Source organism: Bubalus kerabau, chromosome 6 (assembly GCF_029407905.1).
Source record: "Bubalus kerabau isolate K-KA32 ecotype Philippines breed swamp buffalo chromosome 6, PCC_UOA_SB_1v2, whole genome shotgun sequence".
Classification (NCBI taxonomy): domain Eukaryota; kingdom Metazoa; phylum Chordata; class Mammalia; order Artiodactyla; family Bovidae; genus Bubalus; species Bubalus kerabau.
In genome coordinates this window covers 92649627-92669919 of record NC_073629.1, presented here as the reverse complement: position 1 = coordinate 92669919, position 20293 = coordinate 92649627, and the positions used below count along the sequence as shown (strand labels likewise).

Here is a 20293-nt window from a genome sequence, read left to right as displayed (position 1 = left end):
CTTCAAGCGGGAGGCGCACGGTGGTTGGGGAACTTGGTCTCGGGGAACTACCATCTGCCCTAGGCGCTCCCGAGCCTGCCCGTTCGCGGTGTATTCTGGGCAATGTGGTTTGGTTCATCCCGCCCCCCCGCCCAACCTCCGCTGGTTGGCCTTGGACTTCAGCTTCCTGGCGGAGCTTTTACCGAGAAACTGCCAACCCTGAAAAAGGTGTTACGACCCGCTAAGGCCCAGGCTTGGGCCCTCAGAGGGTGCGTGCCGGAGAGGCCCAGCTGCTTGGCAGGGCTGCTTTTCCTGGTGGGTCTCACGTGCCATCGTTAGTCTTCCCCTTCCTGGGCTCCTGAGTGCTGAAGGCAGAGGAAGGTGGTGTTTCCCGTTGCTGTGGGATTAGAGCAGGACAGTCTTTAGGGTCCTTTGACCGTGGAGCATTTCCTGGAGATGACTGGTTGTTGTGAGGACCCTGCTGAGATCTGGAGGAGGTTGTTGAATATTGGTTACAAGGGGAACCCTTGGGGTTGTGGCTATGGTAGGGTAGTTGAGAACTTCACTGAACCTGGGGGAAAGCTAACCCTACCACAAGGCAACCTAAAATGGAAGAGGCGTTAGAAGTCACCAGGTTCAACGCCTGGCCCTCTACTGGTAGCCTTTTTACAGTGTGCACTAAGTTAAGTGTTAGTCGCTCAGTCGTGCCCGACTCTTAGCAACCCCATGGACAGCAGCTCACCAAGCTCCTTTGTCCATGAGTTTTTTCAGGCAATGATACTGGAGTGGGTTGTCATTTCCTTCTCCAGGGGATTTTTCCCAGCCCAGGGATCGAACCCAGGTCTCCTGCACTGCAGGCAGATTCTTTACTGAGTGTGCACTAGGTACCTCTTAATTCAGGAAGTAGACTGATCATTGTATACAATTTTCAGTTCTAGGAAGATGTTTCATTTTTAAGAGGATATCTTATTTTAAATTCCACCCAAGAGTCCTAATAATTCAAGAATGCTTCCAGAGTATGTAAAACCGAATTATGTCGCTTTAGGGAGTACACATCACTGAAGTTCTGATGACCTTTTAGAACCTGCCCTCTTTGTTGAGCAGAACACGAGCACGTGAAGGTAGTTGGAGTCCCCTAGGAATGGATAAATTCGTCATTCGAACACCCAGAATCCAGAATAGTCCTCAGAAGAAAGATCCTGGAGGAAAGATTTACAAGCAGGCCACCATTGAATCCCTGAAGGTGAGAGGGGATCCGGGAGTGGAGATGACTGGGATGGCAAGGAGGTCTGAAGGAGTTCTACTATGGAAGACCTATGTGCTTCCTCCCCACCGTGTTCCTGACTGCTCCAAATTTGTTTCCCCCATGCACTATTTATCAATTTCTGGACCTTTGTTACACCCTTCTAATTACTTTAGCTTTGTGGTATGTTTCACTAACTGGTAGGATATATCCTCTTAAATTATTCTTCTTCTGCAAGATGTTCTTGTGTATTAAATGGAATGTTCAAGTACCAAATATGATTTGTGTACCCTGTACAAGCTCAATAAGATTGGATGATGATACCACCCCTCATGTCATATTGACTGGAACTGTATCACGTGGCCTTCATAGCTACAGCTGAGACTGAAAAAGAGACTGTTAAACTGGACTCTTTGCAGCCTCAAACTGTCTGACTTATGTTGGCAAGGAAGAGGCAAGGCATCATGAATACAGTATAGACAACCAACAGTGAATCAATGAATGTAAGAACCCAATTAATGGTAATTATTGCTTCACTTAATAGTGAAGGACAGGGGAGCCTGGAGTGCTGCAGTTCATGGGGTCGCAAAGAGTTGGACACAGCTTAGCGACTGAACAACAACAAGTTACTTCACTAAAAACAAGCAGAAAAGTGCTTGCAATTAGTTCCTTTGTCATCTTGAACCTCTCTTTCTACATTACGGACTTTTACTTTCTGATTTCCTTTATTGCTTCCTCTTTTCTCCATTAGACTGCTAATGTTTGTGCTCTACAGAGCTTTGTCACATTTTATGTATTTGGGCAGGGTAATCTTATTCATCTTAAGGCTTGCCATGCTGATGACTGCCAAACTTGCACCTCTGGCCTAGGTTTCTGAAGAGAGTGGGATCAGGGGCTAGAGAAAAATTTACAAAGACTGTGATGGTGTGGGGGGCCTTCTGAGTACTTGACTTAAGTACTCCATTGGACTTTTAGATATACCACAGGTTTACCAGACCCAGATGAGAAAGAATTATAGGGAAGTGTAAACAAAAACCCTGGGTACTAGGCCCTCCTGTGCAGCTGGGTGATCTTTAGCAAGTCATTTTCTAAACTGGGATCTCACTTTGTCCTTATCTAGGAAATGTGGTTGACCTATGTCAGAGTTTCTTCAAACGAACACTGTTGTCCTTTTGGGCAAGACAGTTCTTCATCATTTGAAACTGTCCTGTGAGTTTTACAAAGTTGAGCATCTCAGGCCCTCAGACACTAAATGCCAATAGCGCCTCCCATTGTGATGACCGAAAATGCCCTCACGTATTTACAAGTAGCCCTTAGTTGAGACCTACTAAGCTCAAGATGATCTTTAAAAATCTCCCCTAGTTTTGAAGTTTTATGAATTCCTAGAACACATTTCGGAGAAGACAGTGGCACCCCACTCCAGTACTCTTGCCTGGGAAAATCCCATGGACGGAGGAGCCTGGAAGGCTGCAGTCCATGGGGTCGCTGAGGGTCAGACACGACTGAGCGACTTCACTTTCACTTTTCACTTTCCTGCATTGGAGAAGGAAATGACAACCCACTCCAGTGTTCTTGCCTGGAGAATCCCAGGGATGGGGGAGCCTGGTGGGCTGCTGTCTATGGGGTCGCACAGAGTCAGACACGACTGAAGCGACTTAGCAGCAGCAGCAGCAGAACACATTCAAGTGTTTCAACTGTTTTGTCAGACTATCCACGAATAATTGTAGACTGTATATTGTATATAGTCACTACTGTATATAATTGTCAGAGACAGTGGTGGGCAGGACTGTGGTATCAGACTGTCTGGAAGAAAAAAAGGGATAGTAGTAATTGACCTACATGTACACTCAACATACAAACACTCAGATTCTAATATACCTTCACCTGTGCCTTCTGCCCTTGGTGTCCCCAGGTGGGCCCCAGTTGAGAATCACTGTGTGTGATGATGAGAATATGTCATGTGAAGATTGTGGAGTCAGAATAAACAATAGACATATGAAGTAACATTCTCCTTCAGTGCAATGGCTTTTCTTCCAAACCTCCCGTATTAATTTTATCCATATGCCAAGTAACTGGGACTAGAAATTTAGAAACCACCCTTCATTCTTTTTATTTATATCCAATTTTCAATTTTCTCTCCTAAAAATCCTTTCTGCCCTTACATCTCTCTCTTTAAATTTCAAAATCTTTTTGAATTTAGAGCAGTTCTGTGGTCTGTTAACTTTGTCTCCCTGACTTTGGCATCCCCTATCATTCCAACCTCCACACTTAAGTCAGAGAAATAAAGCTTAAAAAAAAAAAATCTACTCAGGTCACCTCCTTGCCAAAGGAAACCCTTCCCTCAGTGCTTTTAAACTACCTTTCGATAAAGACATTTCTTTACATGACACCAAAGGCCGTCTGTGACCTGGTACCTGCCTGCCCTGCTGTTCTTCTTATTTACCTTCCATACAGTGTCAGCCACTCACAATTTCTCAAAGATATGTTCTTTCATACCTCTACACCTTTGCACATGCTGTTCTGTTTTCCTTGAATGGCTTTTTTCTCTTGTCTTAGAGGCAGTATGGTGTGGTAATTAACACAGACTCTGGAGCCAAAATGCCTGTGTTAAAATTCCAGCTCTGCCACTTAAACTACCTGTGTGACCTTGGGCAAGTTAATCTCTTTGTGTCTTTCCTTATCTGTAAAATGGGATTAATAATAATATCTATTTAATAAATGAAGTGTGAAGTGAAAGTCATTATTTTATTTTATAATAATCTATATGGAATTCTCCAGGCCAGAATACTGGAGTGAGTAGCCATTCCCTTTTCCAGGGCATCTTCCCAACCCAGGGATTGAACCCAGGTTACCTGCATTTCAGGCGGATTCTTTACCAGCTGAGCCACCAGGGAAGCCCAAATAAATAGATAAGCAACTAGGATATACTGTATAGCACAGGATATACTGTCTAGCCATTATTTTATAATAACCTAAAATAAGTCTCTTATCCTTCTCCATCAGAGGGCAGACAGAATGAAAATCAATTTCACAGAAGACTAACCAATCTGATCACATGGACCACAGCCTTGTCTAACTCAGTGAAACTATGAGTCATGCCGTGTAGGGCCACCCAAGATGGACAGCTCATGGTGGAGAGTTCTGACAAAATGTGGTCCACTAGAGGAGGGAATGGCAAACCACTTCAGTATTCTTGCCTTGAGAACCCCATGAACAGTATGAAAAGGCAGAAAGATAGGACACTAAGAGATGAACTCTCCAGGACTGTAGGTGCCCAATATGCTTCTGGAGATCAGTGGAGAAATAACTCCAGAAAGAATGGAGAGATGGAGCCAAACCAAAAACACCACCCAGTTGTGAATGTAACTGGTGATGGAAGTAAAGTCCGATGCTGTAAAGAGCAATATTGCCTAGGAACCTGGAATGTTAGGTCCATGAATCAAGGCAAATTGCAAGTGGGTCAAATAGGAGATGGCAAGAGTGAACATCAACATTTTAGGAATCAGCGAACTAAAATGGACTGGGATGGGTGAATTTAACTCAGATGACCATTATATCTACTACTGTGGGCAAGAATCCCTTAGAAGAAATGGAGTAGCCATAATAGTCAACAAAACAGTCTGAAGTGCAGTACTCGGATGCAAACTCAAAAATGACAGAATGATCTCTGTTTGTTTCCAAGGCAAACCATTCAATATCACAGTAATCCAAGTCTGTGCCCCAACCAGTAATGCCTAAGAAGCTGAAATTGAATGGTTCTGTGAAGACCTACAAGACCTTCTAGAATTAACACCCAAAAAAGATGTCCTTTTCATCATAGGGGAATGGAATGCACAAGTAGTAAGTCAGGAGATACCTGGAGTAACAGGCAAATTTGGCCTTGGAGTACAAAATGAAGCAGGGCACAGGCTAACAGAGTTTTGCCAAGAGAATGCACTGGTTATAGCAAATACCCTCTTCCAACAACACAAGAGAAGACTCTACACATGGACATCACCAGATGGTCAATACCAAAATCAGACTGATTATATTCTTTGCAGCCAAAGATGGAGAAGCTCTATACAGTCAGCAAAAACAAGACCTGGAGCTGACTGTGGCTCAGATCATGAACTCCTTATTGCCAAATTTAGACTTAAATTGAAGAAAATAGGGAAAACCACTAGACCATTCAGGTATGACCTAAATCAAATCCCTTAGGATTATACAGTGGAAGTAACAAATAGATTCAAGGGATTAGATTCTGATAGATTGCCTGAAGAACTATGGACGGAGGTTCGTGACATTGTACAGGAGGCAGGGATCAAGACCATCCCCAAGAAAAAGAAATGCAAAAAGGCAAAATGGTTGTCTGAGGAACCCTTACAAATAGCTGAGAAAAGAAGCGAAAGGCAAAGGAGAAAAGGAAAGATATACCCATTTGAATGCAGAGTCCCAAAGAATAGCAAGGAGAGACAAAAAGCCTTCCTCAGTGATCAGTGCAAAGAAATAGAGGAAAACAATAGAATGGGAAAGACTAGAGATCTTCAGTAATACATGAACTGTGAACTTCCAGATGTTCAAGTTCGTTTTAGAAAAGGCAGAGGAACCAGAGATCAAATTGCCAACATCCGCTGGATCATGGAAAAAGCAAGAGAGTTCCAGAAAAACATCTGTTTCTGATTTATTGACTATGCCAAAGCCTTTGTGTGGATCACAATAAACTGGAAAATTCTGAAAGAGATGGGAATACCAGACCACCTGACCTGGCTCTTGAGAAACCTATATGCAAGTCAGGAAGCAACAGTTAGAACTGGACATGGAACAACAGACTGGTTCCAAATAGGAAAAGGAGTACGTCAAGGCTGTATATTGTCACCCTGCTTATTTAACTTATATGCAGAGTACATCATGAGAAACGCTGGGCTGGAAGAAGCACAAGCCGGAATCACGATTACTGGGAGAAATATCAGTAACCTCAGATTTGCAGATGACACCACCCTTATGGCAGAAAGTGAAGAGGAACTAAAAGCCTCTTGATGAAGGTGAAAGAGGAGAGTGAAAAAGTTGGCTTAAAGCTCAACATTCAGAAAAGGAAGATCATGGCATCCGGTCCCATCACTTCATGGGAAATAGATGGGGAAACAGTGGAAACAGTGTCAGACTTTATTTTGGGGGGCTTCAAAATCACTGCAGATGGTGATTGCAGGCATGAAATTAAAAGACGCTTACTCCTTGGAACAAAAGTTATGACCAAGAAAATAGGGAAAACCACGAGATCATTCAGGTATGATGTAAATCAAATCCCTTAGGATTATACAGTGGAAGTGACAAATAGATTCAAGGGATTAGATTCTGATAGATTGCCTGAAGAACTATGGACGGAGGTTCGTGACATTGTACAGGAGGCAGGGATTGAGACCATCCCCAAGAAAAAGAAATGCAAAAAGGCAAAATGGTTGTCTGAGGAATTCATATTCAAAATATAGCATATTCAAAGGCAGAGACATTACTTTGTCCACTAAGGTCTGTCTAGTCAAGGCTATGGTTTTTCCAGTGGTCGTGTATGGATGTGAGAGTTGGACTGTGAAAGCTGAGTGCAGAAGAATTGATGCTTTTGAACTGTGGTGTTGGGGAAGACTCTTGAGAGTCCCTTGGACTGCAAAGAGATCCAACCAGTCCATCCTAGAGGAAATCAGTCCTGAATATTCATTGGAAGGACTGATGCTGAAGCTGAAACTCCAATACTTTGGCCACCTTATGCGAAGAGCTGACTCATTTGAAAAGACCTTGATGCTGGGAAAGATTGAAGGCAGGAGGAGAAGGGGATGAGAGAAGATGAGATGGCTGGATGGCATCACTGGCTCGATGGACGTGAGTTTGAGTAAGCTCCGGCAGTTGGTGGTGGACAGGGAAGCCTGGCGTGCTGCAGTCCATGGGCTCACAAAGAGTTGATGCGACTGAACTGAAGTGAAAGTTGCTCAGTTGTGTCTGACTCTTTGCGACCTCATGACAGTCCTTGGAATATCCAGTCCTTGGAATTCTCCAGGTCAGAATACCCGAGTCCATAGCCTTTCCCTTCTCCAAGGAATCTTTCCAACCCAGGAATCAAACCCAGGTCTCCCGCATTGCAGGCAGATTCTTTACCAGCTGAACCACAAGAGAAGCCCAGGGATACTGGAGTGGGTAGCCTATCCCATCTCCAGTGGAGTTTCCCGACCCAGGAATCAACCCGGGTCTCCTGCATTGCAGGTGGATTCTTTACCAACTGAGCTATCAGGGAAGCCCCATCTACTTAATAAGCTCGTTGTAAAGTTTGAATGAGTCAATATATGTAAAGTGCTTGGAGCAGTACCTGGTTAGTACTAAGTACTATGTAAGTGTTTGTTGTTATCAGCTACTTTATGAAATCCTTTGTCCCCGTGCCCTAGTAAAGAGTCTCCTCTGTTATAAGGTCTTTCCTTGCCACCCTCTGTCCCACAACCCTCTGTCCCTCAAATACAGAGCCAATATAACAACTCCCTTCTCTAAGCTATCCCTTTTCTTAACATGCCCCATTAGCGCACTTCTTGTACTTGTGCTATGTAAAAGGTGTTTTTCTTTTTTAATTGGAGGATAATTACTTTACAGTATTGTGATGGAAACGTGTTCCTTTCCATGCGTGTGTCCTGGTATACTCTCTGCATCTGGAAAGACTGTCTTAATGTTTTTGTGGCCCCAAAAGCTGTCATGGGACTTGGCATATAGAAGGCCATGGTGCATTTTTCTGAATGACCAAATGAGCTAAAACTTTAAACGCCTGGACTTGGCATATGAAACCCTTTCTCTTCTGTTCTGTCTGAGGTGCCATCTGTTCTGTCTGAGGTGCCATCTCACCTTATCTCTTATAGCTCCCCTTTAACAGGAATGCATTCCAGCCATGCCTCACTTCTTGCTCTTCTTTTTCTAAGTTCCTTTCTTTCATGTCTTCAGGGCTTTGACTTGATGCTGATCCCCTTTCCTGCATCTTTTACAGAGTGAATTGCTACTCATTTGTCAACCCACTCAAGTGAATCTTAGATTATAAACTTCATAAATACAGGGACCTTGGACGTTTTATTTACCTCTCTACCCTTGGACCTAAGACAGTGTTCGGCACATATTAAGTGGTTAGTAAATACTTGTTAAAAAAGTGAATGCTGAAATGCTTTCTGGGGAGTTAATCTTTCCCTCTTTGATGTTCTCTTACACTTGGTTCAAATATCTGTTTTAGCACTTACCTTACTGTATTGCAATTGCCTGATTACCTGTAGTTTCCCCAGTCTATCATGAGCTATTAGGACTGGGACTGCAGTATCTTACTGTGTTCTGATTCTGCTCAAAGGCCTAACACAGGGTCTGCCACATTGTATGTAAAGATTTATTGAGTAAACAATAATCATTATTATTTGGGGATGTTCTTGCTGGGTCTGGACAGTAAGCTCCTCCACAAATGCTATTGTGAAACAGCTTTATACTCAGTTCTATGCTAGGTACTGTAAAGAACATAAGAAAAATTTAAGATAAAAGTATAAGCCTTTATGGGACTTCTTCTTAGGACAGCATAAGAAATTAATAAGTAATGATACAAAATCATATATGATCCATTACAAAATTGTTGTTTAGACAATAAGGGTCAAGAGTTAAGAGAGGAGAGAGCTCAGTGTCTCTTTTAGGGGTTAGAGTACCTTAAATAGAGGGAAAGATTTGGCTAGGTAGAGGGAAGTTAGTGACATCTAGCCATTCAATAAGTTGTACCTACTATTTCCTTTCCTTTATGCATGCACGCATGGTTACTTTCCTGTGTGCACAGTACAAATTAAAAACAAGTTAAATTTGAATTCTAGAGAGTTAGCTAGATCCACGTTTTTCCAAGTGACTTCCCACACACCACCATTATGTTTTAATGCTAAGAACTTGCTGGATGTTCAAGCCTCAATTTCCTTATCAGTAACATCAGAAATAGTATCTCACCTTCAGGGTTGTTATGAGGGCTAAATAAATAAATGCATGTTGAAAGGGCTAAGCATTGTGCCTGGCACAAAATAAAAACTAATAAGTAGTTCTCTCTTTTCTTATATGGAAAAAAAAGAGGCTTGTGTAGTAAACCTAGAGCTGAGAATGATGGTGGTGATGGTGATGATAAGAGCAATGATTACGGCTTACATTTATTGAGCCTGTTTCTATGGGCCAGGCGTTGTGCTAAGTGCTTTACACATAATAACTCTAAATTCTAATAATAGCACTGTGAAATGGATGCTTTTATCATTTATATTTTACAGATGAAAAAAATCTAAGGCACAGAGAGATTAAGTAGCTTGTCCAAAGTTCATGAAGCTCTCAGTGGTAGAGCTGGGATTTGAACTAGACAATCTGGTTCCACAGTCTGCCTCCTATAGGGAGAACTAAAAAAAACTGGAGGTTTCTGAATGCCAGCAAAGGAGGTATAAAAATCTTGGGATATTAGGACCATTGTACTTCTGTTATCAGCATATTAGAAGTAATTTTGCCATAGCCTTATCACAGTCAATGAAAGTGCTACTCAATAGAGCTCATGTGGTGTTCATTTGAATAGTAAAGGTTAATTTGGTTAATCTCTTCTTACTCCCTAAGGGAAAGTGATTTCTTCTGTTGGTTGCAATAGGAGATTTTTTAAATTGAAAGAGTCTGAAATATGCCTGTTATTTTAGGTTCTGCACTTAAGAATGCTCTGTAAGCCTTCACTCCCCTTATAGGATTGACTAGCTAATATTGTCCCTGCCCCCACCAGTGGAATGATGCCCATGTTATTGCTTATGAGCGAAGCATTTTCCCTCATTGGTTTTATCAAACCTTGTATTTCAGCCATCCACAACTATAGGACCAAATGGGATTTTGGAAGCACCTTTTCTTTCTGGCAGTAACCATTCCACTACTCATAGTAGCTTTCCCATTGATATTTCATGTCCACTTCCCTTTTTTTCCTCTAAATATTTCAGATAAGAACTTGCAGTATCTATTTTGGGGCTCATATTTGGACAGAAATAGAGAAACATTCTTTGTAAGTATGTGGAATTCTTCTCTGAAACTAATTGCTATATTTCTCTATTTTTGGTCTAATATTTCAGATCTGAAGACCACTATACTTAGTTCTTAGTTCTGAACAGAAATAACTGTTCAGTTACATCTGCTGATCCCCTGGAAAAAGAAATGGCAACCCACTCCGGTACTCTTGCCTAGAAAATTCCACGGATGGAGGAGCCTGGTGGGCTACAGTCCATGGGGTCACAAAGAGTTGGACACGACTAAGCAACTTCACTTCTTCTTCTTATATCTACTGTGCATTGGAGATAGAGAAATAAGAAATTGTTCTGGCCCTCAACTTGTTCATAGTCTAGTGGAGAAGACAGCCTTGTAGATAACTATTTGCAGAAAGCACGTATGCAGTAATTGATGTCTTTGCAGATTCTATGGGAGTTTGGTTAAATGTGGTTGGAGAGAGGCAAGAAAGTCTTTGTATAGTAGTTGATTCTTTAATGTCTTTAAGAATAAACAGATGTTTATCATGTGATTCAGGCAAAGAAAGAACATCCCAGGCAGAGGATGTCAAATACTGTGATTTGTTTAGGCAGTTTCAAATTGTTTGATGTATGTTGAGCCAATGGTGAGGCTGAAAAGGATGTCAAGAGCCAGGTCATGTAAGGCCTTTTATGCCATGCTAAAGAGCTTAAACGTCTCTAGTTCCATATGTTGAAATAATCTGATGTGGAACCCCCAACCTCATTCCAGCCATGTAGAAATGCTCAATAAAAAATACCCAATACAGGAATTACCCTGGCAGTACAGCAATTAAGACTCTATTGCAGGGGCCTGGGTTTGATCCCTGGTTAGGAACTAAGATTATGCATGCCACATTGTGCGACCAAAAAAAAAAATGCGACCAAAAAAAAAAAAACCACCAGCAAAAAGTCTCCAGAACAGACCTGAGCTTGAAAAGAAAAAAGAGAAACCCTCAGGTGCAAGGAAGAGAGAGGAAATCCAAATGCAGAGCTATAAGTGGGAGCTGAAGGCATACCTTAGAGATATTTCAGGTTTGGTTCCAGACCACTGCAATAAAGTGGATTTTTTTTGGTTTCCCAGTTAATATAAAAGTTATGTTTGAACTATACTGTATAATCTGTTAAGTGTACAATGGCGTTATGTTTAAAAACATGTACATACCTTAATTTAAAAAGATTTTATTGCTAAAAAACGTTAACCATCATCTGAGCCTTCAGCGAGTTGGAATCTTTTTGCTGGGTCTTGCCTTTTGGAGGGTCTTGCCTAGATGCAGGTGGCTGCTAACCGATGCGGGGGGTGGTTGCTAACGGTTAGGGCGGCTGCGGCGGCTTCTTAAAACAGTGAAGTTTGCCGTATCAATTGACCCTGCCTTTCATGAATGATTCTCTATAGTGTGCCATGCTGTTTGATAGCATTTTACTCACAGTAGAACTTTCAAAATTGAAGTCAATCCTACCAGACTCTGCTGCTGCTTTATCAGCTAGGTTTATGTGATATTCTACATCCTTCCTTGTCATTTCAGCAGACTTCACAGCATCTTCACCAGGAGTAGATTCCGTCTCAAGAAACCTTTGCTTATCCATAAGAAGTAACTCCTTATCTATTAAAGTTTAATCATGGGATTGCAGCAATTCAGTCATATCCTCAACTCCACTCATAATTCTAGTTCTCTTGCACTTTCCACCACATCTGCAGTTACTTCTTTCACTGAAGTTTAGAACCCCTCAAAGTCATTCATAAAGTTTGGAATCAACTTTTTCCAAACTACAGTTAATGTTGATATTTTGACTTAACCTCATGAATCATGAATATTCTTAATTGCATCTGGAATGGTGAATTCTTTCCAGAAGATTTTCAATTTACTTTGCACCAGAAAGATCACTATGTATGGTAGCTATAGCCTTATGAAATTTATCTCTAATGTATTTCTCTATGTGTGTATCCTAGAAATATATTTCTAGGACTTGAAAGTCAAAATTACTCCTTGCAACAGAATGGATGTTGTGTTAGTAGGCATGAAAACAACATTAGTTTCATTGTACATCTCTGTCAGAGCTCTTGAGTGAACAGGTTCATTAGTCAATGAGTAGTGATATTTTGAAAGGAATCTTTTTTTCTGAGTAATAGGTCTTGACAGTGGGCCTAAACTATTCGGTAAATCATGTTGTAAACAAGTGTGCTGTCATCTAGGCCTTGTTACATTTATAGCGCCCAGGAAGAGTAATTTGCATAATTAAGGGCCCAAGGATTTTCAGAATGACAAGTGAGCATTGGCTTCTACTTTAAGTCGCCAGCTACATTAGTCCTAACAAGAGAGTCAACCAGTCCTTTGAATCTTTGAAGTTAGGCATTGACTTCTCCTCTCTAGCTATGCAAGTTCCAGATGTCATCTTCTTCCAGTATGAGACTGTTCTATCTACATTGAAAATCTGTTGTGTAGTGTTCATTAATTATCTTAGATCCTCTGGATAGCTTGCTGAAGTTTCTGCCTTAGCACTTGCTGCTTTACTTTGCACTTGTATGTTATGGAAACAACTTCTTCCCCTAAACCTCATCAACCAACCTCTGCTAGCTTCAAACTTTTCTTCTGCAGTTGCCTCACCTTCATAGACTTGAAGAGCATTAGGGCCTTGCTCCAGATTAGGCTTTGGCTTATGGGAATGTTGTAGTTAGTTTGATCTATGCAAACCACTAAAATGTTATCATATCAGCATTAAGTCTGTTCTGCTTTCTTATCATTTGTGTGTTCACTGGAGTAGCACTTTTAATTTCCATCAGGAACTTTTCCGTTGCATTTATGACTTGGTTAACTATTTGATGCAGAACACCTAGCTTTTGGCCTGTCTTGGTTTTCAACATATTTTCCTCACTAAGCTTAATCATTTCTAGCTTTTGACTTTAAGTGAGAGTCAAGCTACTCTTCCTTTCACTTGAACACTTAGAGGCCATTTTAGTGCTGTTAATTAATCTAATTTCAATGTTGCTGGGTCTCAGGGAATCGGGAAGCCCAAGGAGCAGACAGAAATGGGGAAATGACTCGTTGGTGGAGCACTCAAAATATTTATCAGCTAAGTTTGCTGTCTTATATGGGCATGGTTTATGGCACCCCCCAAAACAATTAAAATAGTAACATCAAAGATCATTGATCACAGGTCATAATAAATATAATAATAATGGAGAAAGTTTGAAACGTTGCAGGAATTATCAAAATATGATAGACACGAAGGAGCATCTGTTGGAAAAAATAGCATCTGTAGGCTTGCTCAATGCAGGGTTGTCAACAAACCTTCAATTTGTTTAAAAAAAAAAAAAAAAAGCAATATCTGCAAAGTGCAGTAAAGTGAAGTGCAGTAAAACAAGGTACGCGTCTATATAGTTTTATGGAAACCAGGTACAGAGTTTGGGGGCTGGGATTTTAGGGCCAGTATGAGGATAGCAGATAAGGAGCTGGAAGTCAACATAGGGCTACCATATTTTTGAAAAATGAACTAGAAAAATTCCATCCACCAGTCTAAGGAATCAGCATGAAGATTGTATCATGTCAGGGTTTGGGTTCAAAAAAAGTTGACCCCATAATAAACTAGAACCTCACGATTATTACTGTGTGTATGTGTGTATTTAACTTCATACTATCTACAAAGCTGAAAAATTAACATAAAAACTGGTCCAGAACCAGGGAAATCCAAGGGCCTTGACAAAGGCAAAGGTGAGATTTCCATGTTAAGATACTTCTAAGCTTAGAGTACATAGGATTCCCATGGAAAACATTAAAAGTGTACTCATGGTCAAAACTTACAAAACTTACAGTAAAATAAATCACCAGGAGGGAGAATGAGCAGGTAGATTTAAGTAATAGAATTTCTACTCCAGGAAACATAGGTAACAGTCTGAAAGAGATCTTAAATGTGTTAAAAATATTCACAGAGATAAAGAAAGGAATAGAAATGGTAAGGATAGGATAGTATGAAAAAAATGGGCAGATTTAGAGAGAAAAAAACATAATTTGTCCAATGAAAAAGCATATTTGTTGACAAGTACATTGGACAGGTTAAAAGTAAAGTCATAGCTATGGAGAGAAATACTGAATTGAAAGCTGAAAAAAAAAGTATTAATCACTCCGTCATGTCTGACTCTTTGCGACCCCATGGACTGTAGCCCGCCAAACTCCCCTGTCCATGAAGTTCTCCAGGCAAGAATACTGGAGTAGCCATTCTCTTTTCCAGGGGATCTTCTCAACCCAGGGATTGAACCTGGGTCTCCTGCATTGCAGGTAGATTCTTTACCATCTAAGCTACCAAGGAAGCCCAGATTGAAAGCTAGACCTGAGGAAATCACTAGAATGCATCCCACAGAAATAGAAATATGGCAGAAAAGTTAAGAGACTTGAAGGACAGGCAAAGAGACCACATATATTTCTAACAGGAGTTTTCCATAATGTAGAGACTTGGTATAGATTTCATTGAGTATCTTAAAAATTGTAGGGACAAACACTAAAATAATAGAATGTATAACTTCCAAGACATGAGAGAAAAGACAAGATTAAGGAAAACTCAGGCTGTTAAATAAAAGATAAGAAAGGAAGAAAAAAGGCAAAGAGAAAGTATGTCCAGTATATCAGTAATGATGATAAATGCAAATGGATTAAACATGCCTATTAAAAAATAGAAATTTTCAGATTGGATGGGAAAGGAGAAGCAAAATAAAGCAGCCATAAGTTATTAAAGCATGACCCAGAAAAGTTGAAAGTGAAGGATAGAAGACATACAAATATATAATAGGCAGGAGTTCACTAAAGCAGTGTTTATAATAGGAAAAATATGAGGGGGAGAAAATGCTAAATATGCATTAGGGGAATAGATTTTAATATGCTGAGACATTGTATATAAAAATAATGGAATAATATTCAATACTATCAAAATGGATCAACTGGGTTTATACACATCAGTATGGGTAAGTCAAACTATATTGAGTGAGAAGTGCAAGTTGCATAATATGATATTTATATCTACTTCCTACTGAAAATATCCCTTGCTGCTGCTAAGTCGCTTCAGTCGTGTCCGACTCTGTGCGACCCCAAAGACAGCAGCCCACCAGGCTCCACCATCCATGGGATTCTCCAGGCAAGAACACGAGTGGGTGGCCATTTCTTTCTGCAGTGCATGAAAGTGAAAAGTGAAAGTGAGGTCGCTCAGTCATGTCTGACTCTTCAGCAACCCCATGGACTCCTACCAGGCTCCTCTGTCCATGGCATTTTCCAGGCAAGAGTACTGGAGTGGGTCTTCAGTATTTTGCCTTCTCCGAAAATATCCCTTACCTAGCTTCATTTATTTGTCTTTCATGCCATTTAACACCAATGTTATTTTATATTGTAACAGGTCATAGAAAAGTATTCTGTCTCAATTTTGGTTAGGGCTCCTAAGGACTGAAAACAAAGCATGCGTGTGTGCATGCCAAGTTGCTTCAGTCATGTCTGACTCTGCGACCCCATGGACTGTAGTCTGCTGAGCTCCTTTGTCCACGGGATTCTCCAGGCAAGAATACTGGAGTGGATTGCCATGCCCTCCTCCAGGGGATCTTCCCCACCCAGGGATCGAACTCATGTCTCTTAGGTCTCCTGCACTAGCAGATGGGTTCTTGACTACTAGCGTCACCTGGGAAGCCTTGAGAACAAAGCATTAGGTATAAAGTGGTGTTCCCAAAAGTTATTCTAAACCATCTGTGCAGAACTTGTGAAGGCAGGATGTGAAGACCAGTTTTGGAATCCTGAACCTATCACCTATCTTAGGTAATAAGGAAAGTTGAAGGTAAAGAAAGAAAGGAATGAAAATTCCTTTGGATAAAATGGGATGGCTGTGATATTTTCTTTTGGAGAACTTGACCTCAGTTCCTGGAGTTGGTAGACAGAGACCAGACCTGTGCCTGGGAAAGTCTAAAACCAGAAGGTTTTTACTGATGCCACTGAAAGGGAAGTGGTTGCATTTGGAAGGCTGTTATGCTCAGAGTTTTTCAGGGCAAAGATGCGGGCATAGCAGAGATAATACTGGTTAACCTGGAGTTGAATTAAAGGGGATTGGTTCACAAGGATCCTTGGAAGGGTAATGGGACCCCTTCAGAGAATGTATGAAGCTGGTTGCCAGAAGCTGGAAACTTAGGGTAGACCTGTATGTGGCTGGCTGGAAGAGACCTTGCCAGTGCTGTGGGAATACTACAGGTGAGAGCTCAACCCTGGGAGCCGCCATGGAACCACAGAAACAGCTCATGAGAGAGTCAGCTCTTGACTCTCTGCCAAGTCTAGAGAGTACTGAAACCTGGTGAGCACAGCATCGCAACCAAAAGTAAGGCTTTTCCTGTCTGTTACTGTTCCTCCTTTTCCCAGTTTCAAACCTGGAAGGATCAGAGACTGAAGCAAACAAGCAGCTGGGGAAAGAGGAGAAGCAAAGATGGGGAAATAGAGAAGTCCCCAGACATCCCCTTCTCCCAGCACAGGCAGCTAGGCTAGACCCTGCCCAGAGCGGTAAATGAAGACTTTTTGGGGTTTCTTTATATTGAATTATCACAGGCATGTAGGAAAGTAGACAAATCATGAGTGTACATCTTAAAGATTTTCACAGAGCACATTTGTGTCACCAGTATCCAGATCAAGAAACAGGACATGAACCAGAAGCCCCTGTGCCCCTTCCCAGACCCTAACCGGCCCACCACCCCAAGGTATAATGATACAAAACAAGAAACAAAAAGTTTTTGTAATTATAAAAGCAACTTTATTTTTTGTCTCCCAGTTTATTTTAAAAAATTATTAGTGAAAATAATTTTAAGTGCAACATAGTACACGTTCCTCATCCCTTTCACCTGGATTCCTTGTTAATATTTTACACTTAATGGAAAGATTCATGTCAACTTTAAGATGGTAGTTTTTTCTAGATATGGAAGAAAGGGATTAAAGGGTGAAGGGTGTAAGGAGACTTGAACTATACAGTGTTTTATTGTTTTATGTGAAATGGCAAAATGTAACTCTTTCATTATAAGTGGTCGAGTTACTCTAACTTTTTGTGTTTGAAGTTTTAAAAATTCTTCATACAAGAGAAGGTTTGAGTTTTACCATCTGGGAAGTAGGAAGCTGTTGAAGTGTGCTTTTTATTGTTGAAACAACTATGTCTTTATGACTTCTCTGCTCTCTGTCCTCCCCTATGGATTAAGACACTTAAGTGAGCTATAGGGTTGGTTCACCTCAGCATCGTTTTTCTTTTCTTCTCTTCCTTTTTGCCTCTCAGTGCTAAGTGCCCCGTGGTGTCCGACATGGTAAGATTAAAACTTGCACTTTTCCTAATAGATGTAACTCTCTTCCTGATTTGCAGTAAGCAGGGGCTGCTTTTAAGCAATTACCCATCATTTGGGGCCATCAATATACTGTGCTTTGGTTCAGGTCATAATCAATAATTCATATGTCAGTAGGAGCCCCATTAGGTCAGGTGAAGGCAGATGTCTTTCTAATGAAAGTGTTCCATTTTCCAAATGACTTTTCTTTTTCCCAGAGAGTTGTGGTTATAGAAGACATAAAAAGATGGAAAACTATGTTGGAGCTTCCTGATCAAAGCAAAGAGAATCTAGTCGAAGCCTTACGAGAATTAAAGAAGAAAATACCTTCCAGAGAAGTGTTAAAGTCAACAAAGATAGGTATGTTCCTTCTGAATTTTATGAGAAGTGCTTCTGTTTTATCTCCTTCCTTCTTCTTTCCTCCCTCTCACAAACATAGTTATCTATCATATCAGTACTTCTCAAACTATCTGTGGTGAGAGACCATTGTTTAAAAAATTCTCCATTGATTGTAGACTAATACTTTTATAGTATAATAAAAATTAACAGTTAAATGAAATTAAAATATGTGGAGTGCAAGCCCTATTTCTAAAAATATTAGATTCAACAGATGTGGAAGTACTTTGTCAGACTACTATACAAGTTTCTAAATGCTTACTTCAGTTTCTGTACTTACTGCATGATCTGTGGGTAATGTTTGAGTGTGCTTGATGCTGGGTGTGCAAAAATGAAGAAGACATGATTGTGACCTCAAGGAATTTAGGGTTTGGTGGAGAAACCAGCAAGTAGACAAGTGTAAGTAGTAAAATAGTTTAGATTAAAAATAAAAACATATGAATAATGTCTGTGGTACCATTCTGATCTGTGCAAGGTGTATGCTGGCACAGAGAACAGAGTAGTCTTACATCTGGGGAATTCAGGAAAAACTCCATAGAAGAGGCAACAGGTCACTTAAATCTTGGCTTTTCTGTCTTGAGTAGAAGTAACTTCCAAAGTATGGTTTGTAAAAGCAAAATGATAGCATCTTACATCACTTATTACAGCATTGGAGTTATCTTAAGAGGTAAGTCAGGAACTACATCGAATTACCGCTTTAGTACAGTACACAACTGTGAATAATATGCGAGGGAGGGCCAACATGTGTTCCTCAAGCTGCTCCCAAGTCCCCAGGGAGTCCAGGGTAGTCATTCACAGCTGCTGTGCTTGCCCTCACCCGTGGAGCCATTGCCTTCTCTGCCTCCCCTTGACCTCTGTTCATGAGAAGCAGGAGAGAGAGTAGCTTCAGACTGGCGCTAACAGCTGGCAAGAGCTGTGTGAAATCCCCCAGAGGTTCCCCCAAGAGTCTTGAGAGTTGCACCCCTGTAATATAAACCAGAATCTGAGAAAATTAGATGCTTAACGAACATAAAACCCTATCATTATAGCCAAGGAGATTCTCCCATCTGCTGCTGGATTTCCTCTTTATAGGTTGTGGTCACTAGAGGGCAATAAGACCATTCATATGAACAGATAAGGTATTTCCACCAGTAGAGGGTACTAGTGGTTAATATTTTATGATGTGTACATGTACATATGTGTATATATATGTTCATATTTAGGCACACCACAAATACACTTACAATCAGAGCTTAAATGTCAACATAATAGACTGGAATTATTCTACACTACAGAACAGATGACAGTTTTAAAAATCATTTCTGTTTGTCCTTTGAGTACAGTTGCAAGTATGCTAAGTACAATTACGAGTATGCTTTCAAGAATGGGCGTGTCTGATGTTCAGAAATTTCAATTCAAGGATCATAATGAAACCACAACAAGGGGGTATGACTTAGGAGGACCTGGAAACCATCCAACATTTGAGTCTTGACCTTATCCCAGGCCTTGCCTAAACCTGAGGTTGTATGGAATATAAGGGTTCCTCGGTTCCTTTGTAGTTACGTTAGTTGCTAGCCTGAAGATTCATCTGTATCATTGCCTGAGAATGTTTACATTCTCCCACCTTTAGAGTCCTTCCTGTCCCTGTCCCATGAGATTTCTGTGAGTGCTCTGATGATGAGGAGAAGTTAGATCAAGGAGTACGTGTGTTGAGAGTAGAGAAGATGTTAAAGAATGTGTCAGGCAGGGCTATGTCATGTGAGCTGTACAGAGAGAACATGGTGCATTGCAGAGACTAAAAGAAGTCTGGTATATCTGAAATGTAATCAGTTAGAGATCCGTCTGGATCAGATGGGAAAGACTCTTTGTAAGTCATTTGAAACTGTTTGGTCTTAGGCATGGGTTTGGGTTTATGGCAGGCTGACCCCGGGCCTCTCATAGCATCCCATGACAGAGCAAACGGGCCCCAAACCATTGCCTGGCCTCTGTCTGTAGGCTGCAGGCACTGAAGTGGGTTGCACAGTGGGAAAAAAAACAAAAATGTTTAGTCTCAGCATGTGTATTAGTTACCTGTCCCCTGTAAAAATTACCCCCATGTTTAGCAGCTTAAGTATTTGTTGTCTCACACAGGTGTTCTGAGGGTCAAGAATCTGGAAGCTGTTTATCTGAGTACTTCTGACTCATGGTCTCTTAAGAGGTTACAATCAAGCTGTTGACTGGGGCTGTAGTCATCTGAAAGCTTGAGCAGGGCTTGAAGATATGCTCCTAATGGGTCACTTACAGGATTGCTTATAGAAGGCCTCAGTTTCTCATCAGCCCTATGCCTGGGCCTCTTTATAGGGCTGCTCA

The 20293-nt window shown here is 41.0% G+C and overlaps 1 protein-coding gene and 1 non-coding gene across 8 annotated transcripts in view; both read left to right on the top strand.

Annotated features, from left to right (window-relative positions):
• TCEANC2 (transcription elongation factor A N-terminal and central domain containing 2) overlaps window positions 1-20293 on the top strand; it is a 45882-nt gene that overhangs the window by 1271 nt on the left and 24318 nt on the right. The window contains exons 1-3 of one of the 7 annotated variants that reach the window (XM_055585803.1): window positions 72-248; window positions 1084-1222; window positions 17788-17929. In XM_055585803.1, the coding sequence (XP_055441778.1) occupies window positions 103-248; window positions 1084-1222; window positions 17788-17929 (427 nt within the window). In that variant the 5' untranslated portion in view covers window positions 72-102. Of the gene's footprint in view, window positions 1-71; window positions 295-322; window positions 477-1024; window positions 1223-17787; window positions 17930-20293 lie in introns of those variants that run through there. The other 6 variants (XM_055585805.1, XM_055585806.1, XM_055585807.1 and 3 more) reach the window with 6 other exon arrangements.
• Window positions 19841-19969, top strand: LOC129656693 (small nucleolar RNA SNORA42/SNORA80 family). The gene has a single exon (XR_008716484.1). It is a non-coding gene; the product is annotated as a small nucleolar RNA SNORA42/SNORA80 family (small nucleolar RNA).